The 25,909-nt window shown below is 40.8% G+C and overlaps 1 protein-coding gene across 1 annotated transcript; it reads left to right on the top strand.

Annotated features, from left to right (window-relative positions):
* On the top strand, positions 24,732-25,356 carry LOC109714104. The gene is made up of 2 exons (XM_020238539.1): positions 24,732-24,840; positions 25,034-25,356. The coding sequence occupies exons 1-2, from the start codon at positions 24,732-24,734 to the stop codon at positions 25,354-25,356; spliced, it is 432 nt and encodes a 143-aa protein (XP_020094128.1).

Raw genomic sequence — 25,909 nt, 5'->3', positions numbered from 1 at the left:
CACGCCGCCGCCCACAGTGCCGTACAGGCCCTAGCCCCACGGTCCGAGTAAGCACTGTTAGCGTGAGGCATCTGCACTGTAGGTTTAGAGTTCACTAGTCACCCTTCTGGTTGATCCCAAGAACTTGACATCTCTCGGGAAATGAGCACGATATACTCAGATACGTGCTGAATTCAGCGTAACCACCTCCCGACAGGAGAAACGAATGCCACTATACGAATTAGAGTCGATCTTAGCGCAGGTGCGCGCTGTTTCACTAATTGCTCCCCGTGAGCGCTGCCAACATGGCCGGCAGTGCCCGAAAGTGAGCACGCCTCCGCACGCCGAGACCAGTCAGCGGGAGTTCGCGCTTGGCTGTCTGACCTCTGGTTGCGTGGTCGTACCCATAAAAGCGCCGAAAATCGCATAGAAAAATCGATTTCAGGTATTCCAGAGCTTTATAGCATTGATTCGTCGCTAACTGTTGTTCAGCAAAGTGTTGGTTTGAGGATAACCTGGAACTGATGCCAAGGCCCGCCAACCACATAGCGAAGAGCGAAATGCATTTTCCGAGTGCGTTTTCGACAAAAATCCGCCGAACGGAACAAGCGAGTCGTCGGAATTATTCCGACGCTCGTAGCTTTGCGTATCGCTGAGACTGGTGGCCTGGTCACTGCGTCATTCTCGAGAGTGTCGGAAAAATGACGGTGAGCAACGTGGTCCGGTGTCGAATTAACACTCCGGAACCCGAATCGAAATCGATTATCCGCAATAATCTGTTTCGACAGCGAGAATTTGTGTCACTGCCATAATTCACTATTATTTAGATTAGTGAGCAGTACTCGTAGCCGATCGGTATATTCGCTGACAAGTTCGAGGTCCCGCGAGTCCCACCGTGCGATTACGGGAACATCCGCGTAATACGGGCGATCGTTTGGTGTAAACAGTCCCCATGTTGCTTGTAAGAATGGACTTTAGTGGTTATAGCTGTGGTTAAAACCACTAACCCGGTGGAACTTCCTATAATTTCCAGTTGAACGTTACTTTGTCAGTCAGAGAGACAGGCGCACATTTGTACACGGTGGTACTTTCCGAATCCGAAGATCGTCAACATGTCACCTCGTGATATGTCTTCTATCCTGTTCTCATGGTTCTACTATCGTATTGTTGTATTGAGCTGCATCAACAGTTGATTTTTATATACTCTACTATGAATGTTTCACAGCTATATCATGTTAAAGAGTAGATATTTAATCCATATGTGAATTCAAAGTGACCTTGAGTAGGTCGGTTCTCGTACAATCGATTCGGTGAACTCTGATGTCAAGTCTCTGTCTTCCCGTCGATGAACGCCTTGATGTCGATATAGCCATCTAAAGGTGGATGTCCGGCTAACCCGACGGATTATTAATATCTACTCAGTTCCCACTGTCGGTAATAGTTTTGGCAGTCAATCAGCTTCGTGAGTTCCGTCTGATAGACCTTTGAGGTCGGTGTTACCTGAGGGTAGGCATTGTCCATCTAGTGCTGACGTATTCTGACTAATATCGATACACCTTGTGACCTTCGTCCGGTTCTTGCTTCGTACAGTACTTGAATCGAGCATATTATATACTCATCTTATTTACTCTGCCATGATTCATTGTAGTATCACGCTGTAGGGTAAGATTAGTGACATACTATATAAATAACTAGATGACGCTGGTTGGTCGTTTCCGTTTCAGCTGGCACAATGTTGGTTTGTTCGTACTTCCGACTTTGAACCATATCTCGCGTTCATCCGTGGTTACCTGATGACCTAGTCTGGATCGGTATGCCTCAGAGGGACATGATTTCGATGTGTCGCCGACGGTTGCTATTGAGCAATCAAGCATCGACGCCAAACCACTCGTTATCATTATCACGAACACGGCTAGTCTGATCCAACCGCATTGGAGTATTCTTTATTCCAGGAAAAGGTCGTACGTCCTACCCGTGCAGCCGCTAAAGGCTAGAGGGTTTACATGCAGGTGCAGTGAATATAGCACAGCCTGAAGTCTCACAGGACACAACAGGCATTTAGATGGTATTTTGATATATTCACCGTTGATGCATACTTAACAATCTTGGCTTAACAGTTGTCTGCTACTACAATTTCCCAGCAATTGCTACATTATCGTTCTTCGTTAACGTAGCATTGTTTACAGTATATCCTATATCTTATCTTACACTTGTCTTGCTACATAAGACTGATAATCTCGTATATTACGCGTCGTTCTATTTACAGTAGCGGTATTGTCATTTCATCTATATCTCTTCGTTAATTCGTGCACTGTAATTTCACTAACCCTTATACATCGTTTATCTTTCCGATCCGGTGATACCTCGCCTTCTTCCGGCTTCGCGTACCCACTGATGGAGACATGTTTACATATTCTACACCTCCCCCCACATTTGTTTCAGTATCCGGGCAGCTCCGATCACCAATATTGCCTCATGGGTCGCCACCCTTGAGGTTTGGAGTGGCGACGGTGGTCGAGGTGGGTGCTGTGGGTGCCGGAGGAAGAGGACGAGGAGGGGTGCTGTACGAGGGTCAATTAGGAGAGTTAATTGAGAGAGTTAATTATGGTGGAAGAGTTAATTGGAAGAGTTAATTAGCGTGGAAGAGTTAATTGGGAGAGTTAATTAGGGTGAAATAGTTAATTATCTGAGATTAATTGGAATAAATTAGTCTTCTGATCTGCACAAATCTAAGTTTATTAATATTTTTAAATATATAACTCTTATATATTATTAATATATATTTATTATAATTTTATATATATATATATTTAATATATATATATATATATATAAATTATAATAATAATATATATAGTATATTAATTATTATATATTTATTATATAGTCGAATTTTTGTTCCCAAATTTTTAATTGGTGAACGCATAATACCCGTAAAAATCACGTATCCGAATAATTACCGAGTCTGATTTTTAGCGGTATTTTTCAACAAATTTAAAAATTAAAAGACGAATTTTATCCGAATTTTATCCTTACCGAATTTTTGCCGAATCCGAATTTACTAACTATGCCTCCAGCCACCAAGGTTTGTTTAGCTGCGATCGATCTCATCCGTTCATTTGCTCGCTCCCGACGTGCTTAATTAATTAATTGATATTTGAAGGGCAAATAAGAAAAGTATTCGCTATATAAAGGGTATATAAGAAAAGTTAGTTACGGTAGAAGGGTATATTAGAATGGGCAAAATGGTAATTTTACAGAGATAACGGCAGCTCACTAACGGAACTTAACTCCAAGGGTATATTAGAAAGACTTGGAACATAAGAAGGGTATTTTCAATATTAGCCTTCTAAGAGGGGTAAATAAGAAAACCGAAAACTTTTCAGGGGTATATAGGCAATTGCCCCTATTCAAAAATACCTATATATTTACCACTCGCTAAGTTAATTTGGACGTAAGTTAAATATCTATTAGAGTGAAAAAAAAAAAATCAAAATGCCTCTTTTGCCTTTAACTTAAAGGCAGATAAAAAATATAGAAGGGCATATTTGAAAAGATAAAAAATTAAAATCCTTCTTGTGCGCCTAACTTAAGAGTTAATAAGAAAAGTCGGTGATGGTAAAAAAATATATTTGAAAGGACAAAATAGTAATTTCACAGAAATAACAACTATTGCGAATTGAACTCTAGATACATATTTAAAATAGATTGGAATGTAAAAAAATTATTTTTAATATCCGCCTTTTAAGAGTGGTAAATCAGAAAGTCGGAAACTTTTCAGTAATATATAAGCACTTGCCCCTCTTAAGAAACAATATAATTCTATATGATTATATGTTCACAATAAAATGTTCTGCTCTTGTCATCATTGAACGAGAAGAGCTTGCAATGCTATCTATGATAAACATGAAATTTGAAAATAAAATTACTTGCTAATTATCGCTTTGCAAAAGCTAACAATTGTATTTATACCTTTACCCAAAAGAGAACTCTTTAAAACAAATCGGTAGTTTTGGATATAGTGTTAGTGACATACCCTAAAGCCAATCGGTGACATAGACTTGTGAACATATTAAGTATTTTTCTTATTTAATAAAAGGCAAGTTTTATTCATATTTATTGTTAGCAGTACAATATATTTATATGAATCGTCCATTGAATCTTCATTAAGAAAATATATTCCTAAGAGTTAGGAATTTAAGATATATATTTCTTTGTACAAGATTCTTAAACGCTCCTAGCCATAGGAATATCATAAGGACGATGATATTTCCGGATAGGCCGGTGCATGCTACACTTCTATATTGAGGTGACGAATCTTAAGTCATTAGTGTAGGGACACTAAAGTAAGCATGCAGGTGTTTGTTAGCGAACAAGTACACTAAGCGTGACCATTTAGTTGAACAGTCACATGGTTCAATATTCGCCAATTGACTAGTTTTTTGCTACAGTTGTGTAAAGTACTCCTTGGACCTGAGGCATCATGGTTGCTTCACATGTAGATTGCTACTGTTTGACTGTACTAATACTTAGACTCTAATCATTGGTCTACGTCTGGTACTGATTGGCTGTAGTAGTTTATATGGGGAGGCATGTGAATGCGCAATAAGGAATTCAACACCCTCAATAGTGAGAGATAACGTCCTATATAGACTATCGAACTCGACTCGAAAAATTCTTGGCCAGGGTATGTGGTATGTGGAAAGAGTTTCCAGCTGTGATATCATATTGAGTCAGTTTTAGATATTCTAGTTATATGATCGAATAATAAGATTTGGCGAGTAACCATAATTTTAGTTCGATCGGGGCGTTGTGTGTTGGAAGGAATTAATCACACGGTAACTGTTAGCGGAAAGATTCATTTTTCATCATCATTCTGAATTGCCGTGATATACTGCTAGGTGTCACACACGGAGAGTGAGAGAAGTAAAAATAATTTAAAATAAATTATTTTATAGATTAGAAGAGTTCTAATTCAATATTAAAGAGTTTGATATTGAACTCCACTGCTGAATGATAATGGACCTACGCGGTCACACACAATAGGAATTGTGTGCATCCAATTTGATAAGATGAGTCTAATTAATACTAGTGGAAATAGTGAGAATTATAATTTGATTTAATCTTTAATTAGATTAGAGAATAATTAAATATTCATAGATTATTATGAGATAATATTCTAAATAGATTATAATATGAATATTTAATGGATAAGATCCAATTAAATTAAAGAGAGAGATAATAATAAAATATCTATAATAGGATAAGCATAAATTTACTTCAAATCTGTTTAGGTTAGATTATTATTTTACATTGTAACATGCAAATGATCCACCGGCACTGGATTGATTTGTTTTTGTTTTGGATCATATGTGATATGGATTTTTGTTTTCCGCTGCGATTTTTTTTTTGTACTGGATAAATTCTTACAGTGGTATCAGAGCCGATTCTCATATTCTATGTAAAATATTTACGATCTGTATGGTTTGATTGAAATTTTGGAATCTTTTTCAATTAGATCGATCGATATTGTTTTTCTTAAGTTGCACGTAGTGCGATTTATTGGTTTCACACCATAAAATAATGTTAAGCCAGTTAGGCGCGAACAGCTGGCACGCCGAGTCCATATCCGTAAAGCGGCAAAAACGGTAGATCTAGAGTACACCGAACCCATACGAACCGCACTGGACCAAGGAGTTATAACAACCGCAAGCAGTTACGAGCGATTCCGATCGGCCGAAGGTGGTCCTACGAATCAGGAGATAGTGGCTGATCGTGCAAGAGCAATAACTGACGCAAAGGCGGTTCTATAAATAGGCATACGATACCCTGAAAAAGGGTCTTCGCTCCTGCGCACAAAAGACCACCTTTATTTTCCTGCATTTTTCTATTCTCACATTTACCGCTTTCCTTAGGAGTAGTTCCTGTAATTTAACATACTCGGAGTCTGTCTGCCCTACGGGCATCACTCCCCAGTTCCCATACTTGGAGTCTGTCTGCCCTACGGGCATCACTCCCCTGCTCGTGTACTTTTTTTCATTTGCTATTCAATAGAAAGTCATCTTCGGCTCTTCCTGCCGATCAGATCACAAGTTGTTTGGCCATTCGGCTTATTTTTTAGTCGAATTCTGGGCTTCCCCTCTCCATTCGGCTCATCCTGCCGAAGCGAATTTACTGTGGAGGTTTTCGAACCCGGCTGATTTGATCCCTTATCGGCCTAATCGCTTGATCCTTTGTGGGCGCATACTTCGAGGGTCATAATCCGCAGCCGTCTCGCATCCCGACGTTCTTCCCGAGGAGAATTATTGACCGGGTCAAGGGTCGGGACATTCGGCAGCACAACAATTTTTTGGCACGCCCGGTGGGACAATCTTTTGAGGTAAATTTGCATTCTATATAAAACATGGCTGACGATAACGCCATGAATCTCCGTAATAGGGATATTCCCAGAAATTCTGGGAGTGAACAGCCCAGCAATTCGGGAAATAATGTAGAGCGCGAAGCAGTTTTACCTATTGAGGGTGAGACTAGTGGTCAATCTGGCCAACAAGAGCCTAGTTTGACCCAAGCGCTTGGTCAAATGACTCGGGTCCTACAAACTTTGGACCAAAATAGTCATGCGAGTACCGCACGGCTGGATGCTGTTTTGGCCGCAATCACGGCCTCTAACGAGAACATAGCCCGAATAGGGCAATTGTTAGCTCGAAATGAACAGCTGATAGCAGGCCTACAAGTGCTTGCGATAACGCCGGTGTTACAGAATCCAATAACACCGGTGGTTGGTCAGCCCCAATACCAGGGGGTACAGTATCAAGCGGCTTATAGACCGGTTGTTGGTAACGCCGGTCGACAGCCGGAAGTGGCTTGGGGGTTACCTCCACCCCCTCCAGTTGCAGCTTACCAGCCCCAAAATGTAGGGGCTAGGGGGCAGGTTTTAAATGGGCAAGGGATTAATCCCTTAGTACAAAATCTCGGTGCACAACAACCACCGAACCCGGTACCAGCGCAAGTTCCTTTCCAAGGAATTAACAATGAGATATATGCGCAAATAGAAGAGGCCATCCGAAACACTTTCGGAGTAGGCACAAGGCTGGCAATGCGGCCTGTATTTAGATCACCATATCCTGCTAATATAGATGTAGAACATCCATATCCGGCAAATTGGAAGATGCCGAAATTTGGCAAATTTTCTTGCGATGAGACCGAAAATACGGTCGAACATGTCGCTCGATTTACATCCCAATGCCGTGAAGCAGCGGCAGATCCTTTTTTAAAATTAAGGTTATTCAATACCTCACTGACCAAGACTACCTTCACTTTGTATACAAGTCTACCTGCTAATTCCATCCGAGACTGGGACGAATTAGAGGGTAAATTTCATGAGCAATTCTATAGAATCGACCCGGAGTTGTCGGTTGCAAATTTGGCTCAATTTAGACAAAAAATAGGAGAATCAGTTGATGAATATTTAAACCGATTCAAGACGGCTCGAAGCTGATGTTTTGTAAGGATGCCGGAATCAGAGTTTGCCAAAATGGCATTTAACGGCATGCATTTTAAGATTAAAGATCATTTTGAGGATAAGTTCTTTCCAAATCTTTTTGATTTGGGAGTTCGAGTTGCTCAATACGAGCAATTTCGAAAAGGGAATAATGAAGATCGGCCTAGATGGAGCCGAAACAAGGATTGGAGTAAAGGGAAAGAGAAAAATATTTCTTTCTTTGAAGAGTCCTCAGCTCATGAAGAGCCGAATTCATCTGAAGAGGCAGAAGATTCGGCTGATGAGGCCGAAATCTGTGCTGCCGAGATGGTAAGAAACAGTCAACCGTACAAATGTGCTTTGCTAAAACCTGCAAAGTCAAGAGAAGCAAAAGCACAAATATCAGCATTTAGTTATTCATTTGACATAACAAAGACCGATCTTATTTTCGATCGGTTGTTAAAGGATGGACGAATTAAACTACAGGAAGGCCAAACCATACCTCCTGTAGACGAATTAAAGCGCAGAAGATACTGCAAATGGCACCATTCATGGAGCCATAAAACTAGCGAATGTACTCCCTTTAAGAGGCAAATTCAAAAAGAGATAAATGAGGGTCGGCTGATCTTTGCCAACCAAGAAAATAGAGATATGAAAATTGATAAGAATCCTTTTCCATCACAAGTCAACGCCGTGAACATGAAAGGAAAAGGAAAAGCGAATGTGAAAAGGCAGATCCAAGAAGAAATAGAGGAGGGTCGGCTCATATTAGCCGACCAAGAAAACGAAAATAAAATAATTAACAAAAGTTCATTTCCATTTCAGGTCAATATAGTGAATATTAAAGAAAAAGAAGTTTTGGACAAGGAGACCGCTGATAATGTGGCCCATGCCAAGAAACATCTTCGGCTTTGCATCAGGTGCAAGGCCGAAATGACGAAGAAAGACTGGGAAGCCATCGTGAATGCAAAGAAAAGGGGAAACAAATGGAATGAGTTGATGGCGTTCCCCAAAGATTGGGATAACATTCCTGATGGTGAAGACCAAGAAGAAGAAGGCTCGGATGCAGCCTCTAATGATACTGAACTGGAGGTAGATTCGGTTCAACGTAAGAAAGATATGCTCATGCAGAAGATTCTGCATGATTACTACAACAACAGGCGCGGAGAACGTCATGGCCGATGGGACTACCAGGATAGACCATTCGGCTCCAAGCAAAGGTTCCCTGGATATCGGCCACACTGGCAACAGCAAGCCAGGCCGAGACCAGAACCGGAATTTGAAGGAATGACCGAGGGAGACATAGAATTCCTCGGTCGGAGGCTAGTCAACGAACTCGGCATTCAGCCTTGGCCGAGACCATAGGAAAGAAGAGAAATTCTAAAAAATCATTTAAGAACAGTAAAAGTACCGGCAAACGTGCCAGTGGATGAATAGCACGAAGTCGAAGTTAAACCATCGGCCAGATGGCAGGGGCCGATGTTAACAAAAATCCAAAAGCGCCGGCAGCAGAGGATGCAGGCCGAGGCACGTCAACATTATGAAGAGGCGAAAGGGATGAGGCTCAATGTATGGAGACGCCCTGATGAGCAGCCACACCCTTTTCGTCCGATGAGAAATGACCATGAGGCAGGCGGCTCATCGCCTGCCCTATAGTTGAAGTCAAGAATAGAATGGCCAACCGAGGCCGAGTTAGAAGAGAAAATGACCAGGAGGGAGTTGGAAGATAAAATAGCTTCCCTCGAGACGATGATCAAGAAAGAAAGGTGGCCTCCTAAAGAGAGGGAGGTCCGTATGGAGAGCGACTCCTCAGCCGAAACGGCCAAGGAGTCAGAAGAGAAGAAACAGAGAGTCAAAGAAAAATCGGCTGACGAATCACCGGCCGAGGTGAATATGGTGTACGCTCTGCCTCAATCCTTCAAAGCAGAGTTTGTTGAGTATGAGGAATTCAGAGAAGAAGAAGAAAATGGGCTTATAGTAGCCCAATTGCAGCTAGAGGATGTTCGACAGGCCGATGCGGTGGTTTTTGGGAAACCATCGGCCATGCAGAAGAGGTTCATCAGGCCTCTCTTTATAAAAGCTTTAATAGAAGGCCGGCCGGTAGGCCGAGTTATGGTGGACGGCGGCGCTATGGTCAATATGATGCCTACTTTTTTTTTTCAAGAAGTTGGGCAAAGATGAAGACGAATTGAAGCCTACCGATTCAATCATGACCGATTTTACAGGAAACGGTCAACAAGCTCGAGGAGTGCTCACCACCGAACTCACAGTAGGTTCAAAAACTCTAAAAACTGCGTTTTTCGTAGTGGATGCAGATAACCACTACAATTTGTTATTGGGAAGAGATTGGATACGCTCAAATGAGTGTGTACCCTCTACACTCCATGGAAAATTGTTCCAGTGGAAAGGAGACAAGGTAGAAGAAGTCAGGGCCGAAGGACGACCTCAACTGATAGATGTCAACATAGAGGACATCGGCCACACCAATTGGGCCGATGCCGATCCAGATCAAATTTCGTTTGTGAGAGTGACGAAGGAGGGGATTCAATTAATTCTCTCCAAAGATATCAATGCTATGGTGGCTGATGAAGAGCCACCTAAATGGTTAAAATGGAGCCCCAAAAGTCGAGAATAGAGGCTGGGCATAAGCCTCTACAGGACGAGCCGATCAACAAGATCGGCTATGAAGATGATTCGGCTGCTATAGCCGATGTGGTAGCACCCGACAATTCGGCCAATAAGGCCGAGGAAGCCATAAAGGATTCGGCTCATAAAGCCGAGGAAGAAAGCCAAATGAAATCGGTCATTGAGACTAATGAATCATATGAGTTGAATAGGCAAACAGCGAAAATGAAGCTAGAAGAATCGCCTATTAAAGCCGGCGAGAAAAAGCTGGAGACCCGGGATTTGTTGATAGAAGTAAACCTGGGGTCCTATGAAGATAACAGGCCGACGTTTATAAGTTCCAAGCTGTTTGCTCAGCAACAGGAAGAATTGAAGAAGCTGTTGAAGGAGTACAAGGATTGTTTCGCCTGGAGCTATGAAGAAATGCCAGGTCTAAGCCGAGAGATCGTAGAACATCGGCTGCCCATCAAAAAAGGGTTCAAGCCTTTTAGACAACCGGCTCGTAGGTTTGAGCCGAGTATTGTACTTCAAATTAAAAATGAAATTAAAAATCTTTTAAAGGCCGGATTTATTAGAGCGGCCCGTTATGTTGATTGGGTGTCTAATATAGTTCCAGTGCGTAAAAAGAATGGCAAATTTAGAGTTTGTATTGATTTTAGGAATTTGAATTTAGCTACACCTAAAGATAAATATCCAATGCCAATAGCCGATATGTTAGTAGATTCGGCTGCAGGTAATGAGATCCTGTCCTTTATGGATGGACATACTGGTTATAACCAAATTTACATTGATGAGGGAGACGTGGCTAAAACGGCTTTTAGATGCCCCGGTTCAATTGGAACTTTTGAATGGGTTGTTATGCCGTTCGGCTTAAAAAATGCCGGAGCTACTTACCAGAGAGCAATGAATTTTATTTTTCATGATTTAATCGGCAAAAAGTTGGAAGTATACATCGATGATATAGTTGTAAAATCCCAATCACAAGTCGAGCATTGGAGTGATTTGAAACTCGCCTTTGAGAGAATAAGAAAATATAATTTAAAAATGAACCCTTTGAAATGCGCTTTTGGAGTTTCTGCAGAAAACTTTTTGGGATTTTTAGTGCATAAGAAAGGGATCGAAATTGATAAAAATAAGGCAAGAGCAATATTAGAATTACTGCCACCCAAGTGCAAAAAGGAGCTACAAAGTTTGCTGGGAAAGATTAATTATCTTTGGCGGTTTATATCTAACTTAGCCGGAAGGATCGGGGTTTTTACTCCATTACTTCGGCTGAAAGATAAAGAAGAATTCATTTGGACAGAGGAAGAGCAGGAGGCATTCGAAAATATAAAAAGATACTTATCAAATCCTCCAGTATTGGTACCTCCGAAGACAAATCAGCCGATGAAATTATATATGTCGGCTGCAGAAGAAAATTTGGGATGCTTGTTAGCTCAAGAAAATGAAGAAAGGGAAGAACAAGCCATTTATTATCTAAACCGACGTCTGTTAGATACTGAAAAAAGGTATTCGGCTATTGAAAAGCTATGTTTGGCTTTATATTATTCATGTGCGAAATTAAGATATTATATTTTACCAACTAAAGTATCGGTAATATGTAAGACCGACTTGGTAAAATATATGTTATCTAAACCAGTATTAAGGGGGCGGATCGGAAAGTGGATATTAGCTTTATCCGAGTTTTCTCTTAATTATGTTCCCGCCAAAGCTGTTAAAGGTCAAGCTATAGCCGACTTTCTGGCTGATCACCCATGTGTAGAGATTGAGGAACCGAAACAGAGTTTAATCGGCTGTCAGCCTTGGATGTTGTATTTTGATGGTTCAAAAACAACCGAATCTGCAGGAGCAGGGATAGTGATACAATCTCTTGAAGGTCATGTTTGTCAATTTGCGTTTGAATTAGATTTCGGCTGTTCTAACAACTAAGCCGAATATGAGGCCTTGATAGTCTGCCTCAAATTATTGCAAGAATTGAAAGCAAAATCAATCAAAGTCATCGGTGATTCACAGTTGGTAATCAAGCAGGTTAACGGGGAATATCGATGTGAGAATCCGAATTTGCAAAATTACTTGAGGAAGACAATAGAATTATTATGCAATTTCGGAGAAGCCGAATTTAAACATTTCAGCAGACATGAAAACGAAAAGGCAAATGAATTGGCCCAATCGGCTTCAGGATACAGAGAGCCGAAGTCAAAGTTAATAGTAATACAAAGGAGATTACTACCTTCGGTTCACATACGAGAACCGATGATAGCTCCTATAGGAGTGAAAGAAGATTGGAGAAAGTCATTAATCAAATATTTAGAGGATCCTAATATAAGGGTCGATTATAATATTCAAAGAAGAGCTCTCGGCTATTGTTTGTTGGATGGTCAACTTTACAAAAGAACAGCCGAAGAAGTTCTATTAAAATGCGTAGGGCCTGAAGAAGCTCTATTAGTGATAGGAGAAACACATGAAGGAATATGTGGAACCCATCTAGCAGGAAAAAAGTTAAGATGGACAATTCGGCATCTAGGATATTATTGGCCGACTATGCATCAAGATTGCATAAAGTATGCTAAGGGTTGCCAAGAATGTCAATTTCATGGCTCGATACAAAGGGTTCCTGCCTCTGAGATGTACGCCATAATTAAACTATTGCCTTTTCGGGGTTGGGCCATAGATTTAATTGGAGAAATTCAGCCGAATTCTTCGGTTGGTCACAAATTTCTAGTAGTAGCCATCGATTATTTTACTAAGTGGGTGGAAGCCAAACCTACTCGGTTGGTTATTCAAAAAGAAATTGTCGATTTTGTAGAAGATCATATAATTCATCGCTTTGGAATTCCCGAGACAGTCACAACCGATCGAGGGACAATGTTCACAGGAGGACAGTTCGTTCGGTTCATCGAGTCTCGAAAGATAAAGTTGCTTCATTCTTCGCCTTATTATGCCCAGGCAAATGGACAAGTAGAAGCAGCAAATAAAATAATTATCAACCTTATGAAGCGACATATCGGAAAGTATCCGAGAAAGTGGAATGAAAAACTTTCCGAAGTATTATGGGCATGCCGAACTTCAATGAAAACGACAACAGGGATGACACCGTTTCAGTTAGTTTACGGTCACGAAGCCGTAATTCCAGCCGAAATAACAGTTCCTTCTTTGAGGATAGAAAAACAAAAAGATTTGTTGGCTGATGAATATAGTAGTTTAATGATGGATAAAGCAGAAGAAGTATGTGATACTCGGCTGATAGCTTTAGACAATATAAAAGCATACCAAAGCCGAGTGCGTAGCGTATACAATAAGAGAGTTCGATCAAAGACATTTGTCATCGGTGACTTAGTACTTTGGCTGATTTTTTCAATCAATCAAAAAGATCGAATGTATGGAAAATGGTCCCCAAATTGGGAAGGACCATTCCAGATTAGCCGAATCACAAGAGGAAAAGCATATTATTTACAAAGCAGAGATGGGTCAGACAATGAAAAATCAATTAACGGAAAATATTTAAAAAGATATTACCTACCCATGTAGGAGAATAATTAAAATCAGAGTTAGAATATTACAAGCCAAATCAGGACAATAAGTCTTTGAGTTGATTCCATTCGGCTATGAGATTGGCTTGGGCGGTTTCAGCAGCTTTCCTTCGGCACTTCATCAGAGGATGGACTTTGTAAAGTTGAGAAAGCTCCTCTTTAAGCCTTATCCCTTCTTCCTTTTTGGACTTCAATAGATCTTTTAGTTGAAGTCGGCGCTCAGAAGTTTGTGCGAGAGTAGATTCGGCTGCTGCTAACTCTTCTTTAAGAGTAGAAATCCGTTGTTGTAGAGCCGATTCTTGATCAGCCAACTCCTTATCTTCTTGATGCACTTCAGTTGGTGGAGCTGCTATATCAGGAAAGTTCTTCTTAAAATGATCAACACGATGAAAATGTTGATATAAAGCTACAAGCTCGGCGCCCAAAGATCGCTGTCGAGCCAAAAAAGATGAAAGTTGAAGTGATAAGGTTGCTACAAAACATTTTATGCCGGGAGTAATATCTGATTGATCGGCTAAATCAATTAAAAGGGCATATAGCCGATCAAATTGTTCTGGATTCTGAGCTAGACCAAGAATACCAATGCTATACATTTTAAGACATTCATCGAACTTATTCTAGGTGTCTGATGAAATGGTAATGGTCGAAGAATCATCCCCCTCATTTGAGCTGGGGCTTGAAATCAAAAAAGAATGAAGAATCGCAGATAAAGGATCATCAGCAATAGGGGAAGAAGCCCCCTGGGGCGAGCGGGGAGGAATAGTACTTTTGTCTTCGGAAGTTCGCCCGAGAGGTATGTTTATTTGTTCATCCTCTGTAGTTGATGTCGGGGTAGGAGCAGAAAGAGGTGATGCAACCTCACTGGGTAACGGTGTCGTGCTCGCCGTTTCAACCGATTTCTTCTTCTTTTCCATCCCTCTCTTTTTCTCGAGACGGGCTTCACTGCGAAGCTGCCGTTCCATCTGCATCTTCGAATAATGAGCAAAAGGGGCTCGTTCAGGAGAAGACTGTAGTTTAAAACAGAATAATAAATAATTAAGAAATGTTCTTTTCGTACAACTAATTAATTTGGCTTACCCCGATATCAATCGTTTCGGTTGGAACAGAGGTAGCCAAAGAGGGTGTAGTAGTTTCTTTGGATGGAATGTCAGCCGAAGGAACATCTTCGGCTCTGTCTTTAGTGGTTTCAGCCGAAGGGGTACTTTCGTTTTGTTGAAATTTTCTTTTAACAATTGACTTACGCCGTTTAGAAGGCGGCGGGGAGTGACTTGAACTGAAAGTTTTGAGTAGCCCAAGGATCTATCTAGATTGTATTTATCACCTAGAGGGGGGGTGAATAGGTGAACGGCCAAAAAACCACAAATCTCGATGCAATAAAAATAAATGCAGAAAATAAAAAACACACCGAGATTTACGTGGGAAAACTCCAAACTCGGAGTAAAAAACCCACGGGACCAACACGCGATAACAATCCACTAAGAATAAAAGATTACAAGGTGATTTACCGAATCCACGGACTCAAACCTCTCTTCTATCTTCTCCGGATCTCGCGCACACCAACGGGTTGTCCACGCCCCACGTCCGAATCCACGAACGCCACGTCCCGAATCCACGAAACGTCACCACTTCGAATCCACGAAGCCTCGATCACGTCGAATCCACGACGCCCACTCGAATCCACGAGCTCACGATCCGAATCCACGAACCGTCTTCGTTCACGCCGAATCCACGACGCCGTTCATGAAGAGCATCATGTGTATGGTGATCCTTCGCTTAGGAGTATCGTAGAAAACCAGGGAATAGAACTCCAAGCGAAGCGGAGATCAAATCGACATATTAATATCAAATTTCAATATCTCGATTTGATCTAAAAGAGGCTTTTTGTAGAAAATAGGTTTAAGATGAAATCCGAGCCTCTAGGGTTTCTCAAACATGTATTCTTATGATGCTTGATGTGTTAGAGAAGCCCAATAGCTTATTTATAGACTTTAGAATCAATTGGAGTCGAATTAGAAAGTTTCTTTCCAAAAACAGCACCTTGTACCGGAACAAGGAATGTTGTCCAGGGTACACCATGACGGAAGATTTTTCTGCGAAGCTCCTGTACCCTGGATAGCTTCAGCTTGTTCCGGAACAGGGCTTGTACCGGTACAGCATGAAGCTTGTACCGGAACAACCATCAAACTTTCTGCGCAACGTTGATGGCTGTACCCTGGACAGAAAACCCTTGTACCGGTACAGCAATGCAATTTTCGCTGAAAATGCATTGTTTTGGATTTTACAAACTCTTAGAAACTTTCTAATCAATTACAACTTGAAAACATGATTCTAAGATCTATAATTAAGTATGAATCACCATAAACAAGATTTAAAGCTTACCTACGCATCGTGATTCATGTTTTACGTGTTTTGCGTCCTTTCCGATTCTTCGAAGTCTTGGATTCTTCGATTTTCAATACTCCGCTCCGAACTTCTTCAAGACTCCGACTCGACCCACGAAACTTGCCAACACATAGGACCTAACAATCTCCCCCTTTGGCAATTTCGTGACAAAACACACACAAACTCACAAATTACAATTTAATGAAAAAACGAAGTTCAATGTCATCACCAAAACATCGAACCCCTCGCGTGTAATCCAAATACAATTTAAAACTCAAAATTACATCAAAAACTCCTAAAACAGACTCTATGACTTAAACGCTACTAGGAGTCTTGAAGTCTTGATTTCCTGCAAAACAATTCATTCAAAAAATGATTAGCACTAAATTCTTATACCTTCTCCCCTTTTGTTCACATCTCCCCCTTTGTTCTTGAACTCATCATCCTCTGCTTAGTTCACTGCCTGTTCATCCATGCTCTCCCCCTTCATCTACGCTCTCCCCCTTTTTGTCAAAAATTGCCAAAAGAAATCAAATAGAGAGAGAAAACATACTAGAAAAATGTAAGCATAGTCAAGTCATAGTTACAGGCCAAAAAAAAAACAAGCAGAACTGAAACTAAAACATCATCCTAAAATGCAAATGTAGAGAAAGAGAGAGACTAAGCTCGATGAACGATCTCAGATTTCAAAAAATTTGCTTTAAAAATCCATCAAATTAAATTAATTTCAAATAAATTAAGGCTTTTACTCCAAGAATCATTATAATGACAATAAGATATTATAAAATTTCAAAATACATCAAAACATCAAAATTTCATTATCAAAAATAATTTAATGATTCAAAACCATCAAGATGTAAGTTGATGAAAAATGATTTTTAGAAATTCAACAAAAATTGACACCAATTTGTCGTAACACGTTCAAAATAGAGATTTAACTAATATGGCACCGGGGGTGGCTCTTTGAGCATCTTTTCAACTTACCACCTTATAACTCCGAAAATTCTAATATACTTATATTTATTTTTTTTCAACCTTTTTCGGCTTTTTCAATTAAATTCCATGTGGTAGCTTCACACACTTGCCGGACGACCGGGGTGGTAGCTCTTTCCTACATGTGGTGGTAGTTTTCACACTCCTTTTGGATGTAACTCTTTCCACATCTTTTAAACATAGGAGTTTCTTTTTCTCTTTTTTTTTATTTTTAAACAATTTCAAACTCCCCCTAAATTAGACAATCTCACAATTGAAAATAATTTTGACGAATTTTAGTCAATTAGAGAATATCCATTCATCATATCCAACACTCACAACCAAGATGAATTAATCACCAAAAAATCAAATTTGATTTCAAAATTTTGATGAATTTATGCAATAAGAAATCATATAATAAATTATCGTCAAAATAATAAATAGTGGAGTAAAGACGATAATTAATATGAATTTACCTTAATATGATTGTGAAGATTAAACCCGTTTAACCAATTCTTTTTTAAAAAAAACTTTCTCTCCAAAAACGATTCTCAATCATCTCCTTTCTCAAAGATTTGAATTTTCCAAACACCTCTTCCTCAAAAAGATTTTTAAATAAACAAAAATTCAATGCACCAAAAATCATTCAAACATGTAATGCAATGAATAAAATTAAACAACAAGCACCAATCAAAGCATTACACTAAAGATCAAAAATGACTAAGACGAGGAGCAAGGAAAGATATCACCTTTCCGGATCCAAACTTGTCGGATCTTTGGTTTTCTCGGCTTGTCGACGTTTGGTGCCGTTTGCTTAGATTTTTGATCAATCGTTGGTGTTTTCTTCGCTTGAGGCTTAGGTAGAACTTGGCGTTTAGGCTTAGAAGTCCGATTCTTTTGAGGCACTCGACTTAAATTATTTTGCTTTTGATTCCGTGGGGGATGTCGAATAGTAGATGACGCCGATGGATGTTTTGAATTTGCCGATTGTGACTTGCCATTTTTGTTTGGGCAATTCCTTTTGATGTGTCCTTCGATGCCACATCGATGACACACTTTGCCTTTTGAAGTTGTTGAGACTTTAGATGTCGCCGTTTGATCCTTCTCAACATATGTCCGTTCATATCCAAGGCCCAATTTGCTCGTTTGACCCAATCCAAGCATTTTGTCCAACTTCTTTGATCCCGAAGAAAATTGTTGAAGATCGGATTGGAGTTGACGAACTTGATTGGTCAAGACTTGATTGGACTTGTGCGATTCATGAAATTGATGCTCCAAAAATCCAATCTTGTCGTTAGAAGATTTGATCGTTGATTCCGCATCACTAAGCTTCTCTTGGAGGTCCGAATTAATCTTCAAGCTTGAATCCCTTTCCTCCTCAAGAACCTTATTCAAATTCTTTACGTTGTTGTTTTCCTCCTCAAGTTCCAACAAACGACGTCTCAACTTCTTGTTGAGTTTAGCCATCTTCTTTGATTCAATGAGAAGTTGATTGTACGCTTCCGCTATGTCGTCGTCGTTTGATTCCTCCTCACTTTCGCCATTGTTGCTCGATGAATCATGTGAAGAAAGAGAAATATTGGAGTTAGTAGCAAAAGAGGATAAACACACAACATTCGACGAAGGAGTATTAGCAAATAAGGCAATTTGATCATTCTTTTCTTCGTCACTTGACGATGATTCACTTGATGTTGAATCATCCCACGTCTTTGCTTGCATAGCCTTTTGTCTATACGTCTTCTTTGAAGGACAATCCGTCGCAATGTGGCCAAAACCTTTACATTTGTAGCATTGGATCTCTCCTTCAAATTCATCCTTTTCCTTTGAAGACTTTGCACGGTTTTTATCCTTAGACTTTGAAGATGAAGATGATTTAGACAAAGATTGTCGCTTAGACGATGAAGCCTTGTCCAATCTATTCTTGTTCCGGAAATTTCGACGAAACTTCTTCGTGAGGAGCGCTAATTGATGTTCAAAATCCGCAATTGATAACTCATCGTCGGAACTCGAGTCTTCGTCCTTCTCCTTTGTAGATTTCAATGCAACCCCTGTGCTTTTAGAGAAAGACTTGGAAGAAGATTGATTAGTAGGAAAAGTCATCTCATACGTTTGCAAAGCTCCTACTAATTCTTCTACTTTCATCTCGTCCGGATGTTTGACCGTTTCGATCGCGGCTACTTTAGCCCGAAAACGTTCCGGAAGAGTGCGAAGGATTTTCCTAACAACCTTTGAATCCGGGATTTTCTCTCCCAAGTTAGCACATGTGTTCACAACATCTTGTAGACGTGTATAGTACTCGGTAAAGGTCTCATTTTCGTCCATAGAAATTGAATCAAACTTGCTAGTTAGCATTTGCAATTTTTGGACCTTTACTAAGCTTGTTCCTTCATGCGTAACTTGTAGAGTATCCCAAATTTCTTTTGCCGTTTCGCATGCCGAAACACGAGTAAACTCCGTTTGAGACAATGCATTAAATAAAGAGTTTATGCCCTTGCCGTTAAACGAAGATGACTCGTTTTCTTCTTTCGTCCACTTGTTCCGTGGTTTTGGCTTTTCAACATTATCGACCTTTTCTATCGGATGTTTCCACCCAAATTCAATAGATTGCCAAACCCGCTCATCGATAGCAATTAGAAAAGCTCTCATGCGAACTTTCCAATAGGCATAATTCGTGCCGTCGAAGAGCGGAGGTCGATTAATGTTACCACCTTCGGCCATTAGATAACAATTTATCTAGATCCCGCTCTGATACCAATTGAAAGTTTTGAGGAGCCCAAGGATCTATCTAGATTGTATCTATCACCTAGAGGGGGGTGAATAGGTGAACGGCCAAAAACCACAAATCTCGATGCAATAAAAATAAATGCGGAAAATAAAAAGCACACCGAGATTTACGTGGGAAAACTCCAACTTGGAGAAAAACCCACGGGACCAACACGCGAAAAAATAATTCACTAAGAGAAAAGATTACAAGGTGATTACCGACTCCACGGACTCAACCTCTCTTAACCTCCTATGAATCTTCGCGCTACCCTCCGGGTTGTCCACGCCCTCACGTCCGAATCCACGAACGCCTCCACTTCGAATCCACGAAGCTTCAATCACGCCGAATCCACGACGCCACTCGAATCCACGAGCCCACGATCCGAATCCACGAACCGCCGTCAAATACGCCGAATCCACGACGCCACCATGAAGAATATCATGAATATGGTGATCCTTCGCTTTGGAGTATCGTAGAAAACCAGGGAATAGAACTCCAAGCGAAGCGGAGATCAAATCGACATATAGAGAATGCGAAACGATATCTCGATTTGATCTAAAGAGGCTAATTTGTAGAAAATAGGTTTAGAATGAAATCCGAGCCTCTAGGGTTTCTCAAACATGTATTCTTATGATGCTTGATGTGTTAGAGAAGCCCAATAGCTTATTTATAGACTTTAGAATCAATTGGAGTCGAATTAGAAAGTTTCTTTCCAAAAACAGCACCTTGTACCGGAACAAGGAATGTTGTCCAGGGTACACCATGACGGAAGATTTTTCTGCGAAGCTCCTGTACCCTGGATAGCTTCAGCTTGTTCCGGAACAGGGCTTGTACCGGTACAGCATGAAGCTTGTACCGGAACAACCATCAAACTTTCTGCGCAACGTTGATGGCTGTACCCTGGACAGAAAACCCTTGTACCGGTACAGCAATGCAATTTTCGCTGAAAATGCATTGTTTTGGATTTTACAAACTCTTAGAAACTTTCTAATCAATTACAACTTGAAAACATGATTCTAAGATCTATAATTAAGTATGAATCACCATAAACAAGATTTAAAACTTACCTACGCATCGTGATTCAAGTTTTGCGTGTTTTGCGTCCTTTCCGATTCTTCGAAGTCTTGGATTCTTCGATTTTCAATACTCCGCTCCGAACTTCTTCAAGACTCCGACTCGACCCACGAAACTTGCCAACACATAGGACCTAACATGAGCAACTTCAATCGGTCTTTTGTCTGAAGCTGAGACCGATGGAAAAGCAGGAATCGACTGAAAACAGAAATAAACAAAAATGATGAGTGGAGAAAAGGATTGTGATTAAAATGAGTAGGGAAATGATATTTTACCGAGGAAGATGGCGGAGCATCAGAAATAGTTTCTGGTGAAGACTCAACCTTGGTTGGAGAACTTCTGCTCGGAGTAGCAGCTGTGTACAAAATAAAAAATAAATTACAGCCATATTAGAAGGAAATTATAAATAAATATTAGATGACTAACCAAATGGATGGATGATTTTGCGGAGTGCTCGAGGCAGAGAAAGATCATAGGAGCGGTCGGTAAACTGATCCCACGTGGTAGCATAGTCGGCAAGGGCTACCCCTGTATAATTCGGACGGAAGCTTGCTAGCTGGAAGAAGCGTCTGAGACGATTCCCCATAGCTGAAAGCTTGTCAGCTTCAAATATGCTCTTAGTGGGAGGACGATGATCCGCTGTGTTGGCCGTAAAAAATTTAGAAGAGGCCGGGACTGGCTGAACGAACCCAAATTGCCGTGCCACATACTGAGGAGAATAAACCTCAGTACTCGGCAGTAGTTTCGAACGTGATTTATGCCCCACATGAAGGTCCCGGGGGGCTAGATACGAATACCATACGTCTGAATGTTCACCGGCCCGAGAAGAAGAAAGCTCGCCCTGAATGGCTTCAAACCAAGCGAGGAACCAAGAGGGGCCGGTGAGATGATCAACGAATGGAGCCCAAGAAATAACTGAATCAGAGGCTGGCTCATAAAAAGTCTTGAAATAAGTAAGAAAATCAGAGGGTTTGGCATAAAGCAGGAATATAGAATTGAAGAAACATTTGCAGAAACCAAAAAACGCCACACCCAGAGCTGATGGCAATGCCATCACCGGAAGGTAGTGGCTTAATAGAATCAAAAACTTCCCTGTAAACGAAAGCAAGGAAATATGGCCCCAAGGCCAATTTGTCGCCGTTAGATAAACCAACGGCGATCGGAAGAAAATCTCGGTTAATTTTCTGCGAACGAGTGCAGAAAAGATTGTGGCACAACCAGTATAGAAGGAACGCCGTGTGTTCCTTCCTGGTAACCGGGGCAGGGGATTCACCTGCAAACTTTCGAAAAAATTTAGAATAAGCCAAGTCATTTAGATCAAGGTGTGCCTCAAAATCAGACACACCATCAGGATTGTAGGCCATAGAGAGAGTAACGCCATGAGGGGCGTAAGCCAACAATGGCGGCCACATCAAAAAGAGTAGGGGTAAGAGGCCCTCTTTTGAAAAGAAAAACATTAGAAACATGGGACCATAAACAAAGAGCGGCGGCTAGAAGAAGATTATCGGCTATAGGAGGGTGCCGAGATAATTGAATTGCTTCATAAATGCCGATTTCCCGTCAGAAGGCGCCAAAAACGGGTTCTACTCTATCTAACCAGGCTAAATATGCTTCGGAGATGCTTGGCCAAGTTTTGAGACTCTTTCCTGTTGAAGCTGATGAGTACCAAGAGTGGAGTCAATAATCCTTTTAAAAGGAAGTCCCTCATCAGAGAAAGGGGAGTCAGTAAGAGATGGTGCATCTATAAGAGAAGAACCTAATATGAATCTAGATGGATCTAAGTCAACGAAAGGTTTGAGTATAGTATAGTCAAGAGATGGATGAGAAGGAAGAGGAGGAACCAAAGACATTGTTCAAAAGAAGAGAAGAGCCGAGAGAATCGGTTACGAAAAGCGAAGAAGGATGAAGGAGACAAAGAAAAGGTTTTAGTGAAGGATATGAGGAAAAGAAATAAGAATTGGAATAGACAAAAAGAATGGAAAGCTTGAGGAAGAAGAAAAGACCGTCGTATCGAACTGTCGCTTCGATTACGAGTCCCAAGGTCGGCTGTAATGATGAATAGACAGCGGCAATTAAGATGAGTTAATTAATGCCGCACATGAGACAAAAGTAGAGAATGCGATCAGGGCCGTAAAGAAGAGAATAAACGGCTTAGATTAAACCGTACAGAAGATCGTAGTGCAGAATACGTCAGAGAATTTGAATTTGATTGGACCGAGAAATACGCCTCGGATCAAGCTCGCTTTCGGCAACAGAAAATTGTTTGAGATGAAAAAGGTAATGCCAGCTATCGAAGCATCGCTTCGAAAACTGGCGAGGGGGCAATTGTTGAGCCAGTTAGGCGCGAACAGCTGGCACGCCGGGTCCATATCCGTAAAGCGGCAAAAATGGTAGATCTAGAGTACACTGGACGCATACGAGCCGCACTGGACCGAGGAGTTATAACAACCGCAAGCGGTTACGAGCGGTTCCGATCGGCCGAAGGTGGTCCTACGAATCAGGAGATAGTGGCTGATCGTGCAAGAGCAATAGCTGACGCAAAGGCGGTTCTATAAATAGGCATACGATACCTTGAAAAAGGGTCTTCGCCCCTGCGCACAAAAGTCCACCTTTATTTTCCTGCATTTTTCTATTCTCGCTTTTACCGCTTTCCTTAGGAGTAGTTTCTGTAATTTAGCATACTCGGAGTATGTCTGCCCTACGGGCATCACTCCCCTGTTCCCATACTTGGAGTCTGTCTGCCCTACGGGCATCACTCCCCTACTCGTGTACTTTTTTCCATTTGCTATTCAATAGAAAGTCATCTTCGGCTCTTCCTACCGATCGAATCATAAGTTGTTTGGCCATTCGGCTCATTTCTTAGTCGAATTCTGGGCTTCCCTTCGTCGGCTCATCCTGCCGAAACGAATTTACTGTGGAGGTTTTCGAACCCGGCTGATTCGATCACTCATCGGCCTAATCGCTTGATCCTTTGTGGGCGCATACTTCGAGGGTCATAATCCGCAACCGTCTCGCATCCCGACGTTCTTTCCGAGGAGAATTATTGACCGGGTCAAGGGTCGGGACATTCGGCACGCAACAAATAAATATGTGGAGACTTGAGAAAAATATATTATTGAGTTCCAAAATTTTTAATCGATGTTTAGATCGATTTGGTTATTATTTTCTGCATAGTTTTTAGATGGGTGATGATCATGGACCTTAGACATCTGTGATGTGATTATGGATGTATTTGTAATTTGATTATGGATGTATTTCTATTTTGATTTTGGATGTATAATTTTGATTACGAAGGGCTAGTGTGCCACTTTTATTGGGATCTGCGAATCCTTGTATTTTTATTAGATAAAATTAGGGTTACTTGGAGAAGAATCCATATCAAGCATTGATGGATTGGCATCGCAAATCGTGATGGCGTCAAAGGATGTATCAAATCCAACAGAAGAAGATGGCTAAATTTTTGCAAGAGTTGAGAATATGTGTGTATCACCCTATAGACCGATTTGACTCATCGGTTCGAGTCGAATAAGAAAAAGTCTATGATCATCCTTAAACTATGCAATTTATTTTTGTGTATGTGATACCTGTGATTAATTTTATATGAGATATAACATGTGATGATGAGACCGATATATATTTTTAAAACTCCCTATAAAATATTAAGTTGAAACGAAGGGGCATTTGATGCTCTATCGTCGCCTTCCACCGATCACAAGACGTAGCATTGTTTCAAGCATTGAGTAGTCACGCATGATCCCATGGGGCTACTTGTGTTTGAACTATGCGAACATCTTGACATAGGATGCTACAATATGGCATTATCAATGGATTCAAAAACCGTCTGGTGAGGGTCTTTTGATAATTCCATATTTGTAGGAGAGGAGGATTAGACTTAATTGAGGTTGTTGCGCCAAGAAACCGTCCGATGAGGCGTAAAAATCTTAGAGGCCAAAGGACGATTGGATTGCACATAAGATGTGTCGAGGTAAGACGTTACCCGTTCATTAAATTACGGTTTTCTAAGAAACTGTCCGGTGAGGTGAGTCGTAATTTATGAAACTCCAATCACCACTAAGAAATCTAACGGATGAGGATTTTCGTCTTTCTACTTAGGAAGTGTAGAAATTCGATAAAATTAGTGGGAGGAACCTTTTAAACTAATAGACCCTAGTTTAATTGGTTAAAAAGAAAAAATACTCATCTGACTAAAATCTCTACTTTCTGCAGACAAAATGAATGCCTCTAATCCTCTTTCTCGTATATTGGAATCTAATCGTTTAACCGGCCCTAATTTCCAAGATTGGCTTCGTAACCTAAAAATCGTTTTAGGTATTGAAAAGCTTGATAATGTTCTTCAAACTCTAATTCCCGAGCTTACCGCTGAGGCCACATTTGAAGAAGTTGAGGAGAGAGACAAGTGGGTTAATGATGACCAGCGTGTCAAATATTACATGCTGGCCTCTATGTCAAATGAGCTGCAACGACAGCATGAGAACTATGCTCGAGCATATGAGATGCTTGCGCACTTACAAGAGTTGTATGGTGCATAAAGCCGAACCGCAAGATATGAGATATCAAAGCTATTGTTTAAGGCTCAGATGACTCCAGGTACGTCAGTCAGTGAACATTGTCTTAAAATGATTGATGATATAGAGCAGCTGATAAACCTCGGCTTGAACTTGGACGCAGACTTGCAGATCGATCTAGTTCTACAGTCTTTGCCAGAATCGTTCTCTTATTTCGTAATGAACTTCAACATGAATAAGATTCATGCCACTTTGTCCGAGCTCATGAATATGCTAGTCACAGCAGAAAGCACGTTGAAAACAAACGGGATGCCGATGGCGGTTGAAAGAACTTCAAAAGGAAAGTTCAAAGGAAAAAAAAAGTTTCCTAAGTTCAAGTCATCGGGTGGAGTGAAGAAAGCCAATTTTAAGAAATCCGACAAAGGCAAGGCTAAAGGAAAATGTTTCCATTGCGGAAAGGATAGGCATTGGAAGAGAAATTGTAAAGAATATCTTTCCAGCCTAAAAGAAAAATTGAAGGAGGGATCTTATGAAGGTACGAACGAAATGCTCATCATTGAGGCCAATATAATTGGCT

This window comes from Ananas comosus, linkage group 8 (assembly GCF_001540865.1).
Source record: "Ananas comosus cultivar F153 linkage group 8, ASM154086v1, whole genome shotgun sequence".
Taxonomy (NCBI): Eukaryota; Viridiplantae; Streptophyta; class Magnoliopsida; order Poales; family Bromeliaceae; genus Ananas; species Ananas comosus.
This window is presented reverse-complemented; position numbering and strand designations above follow the sequence as displayed.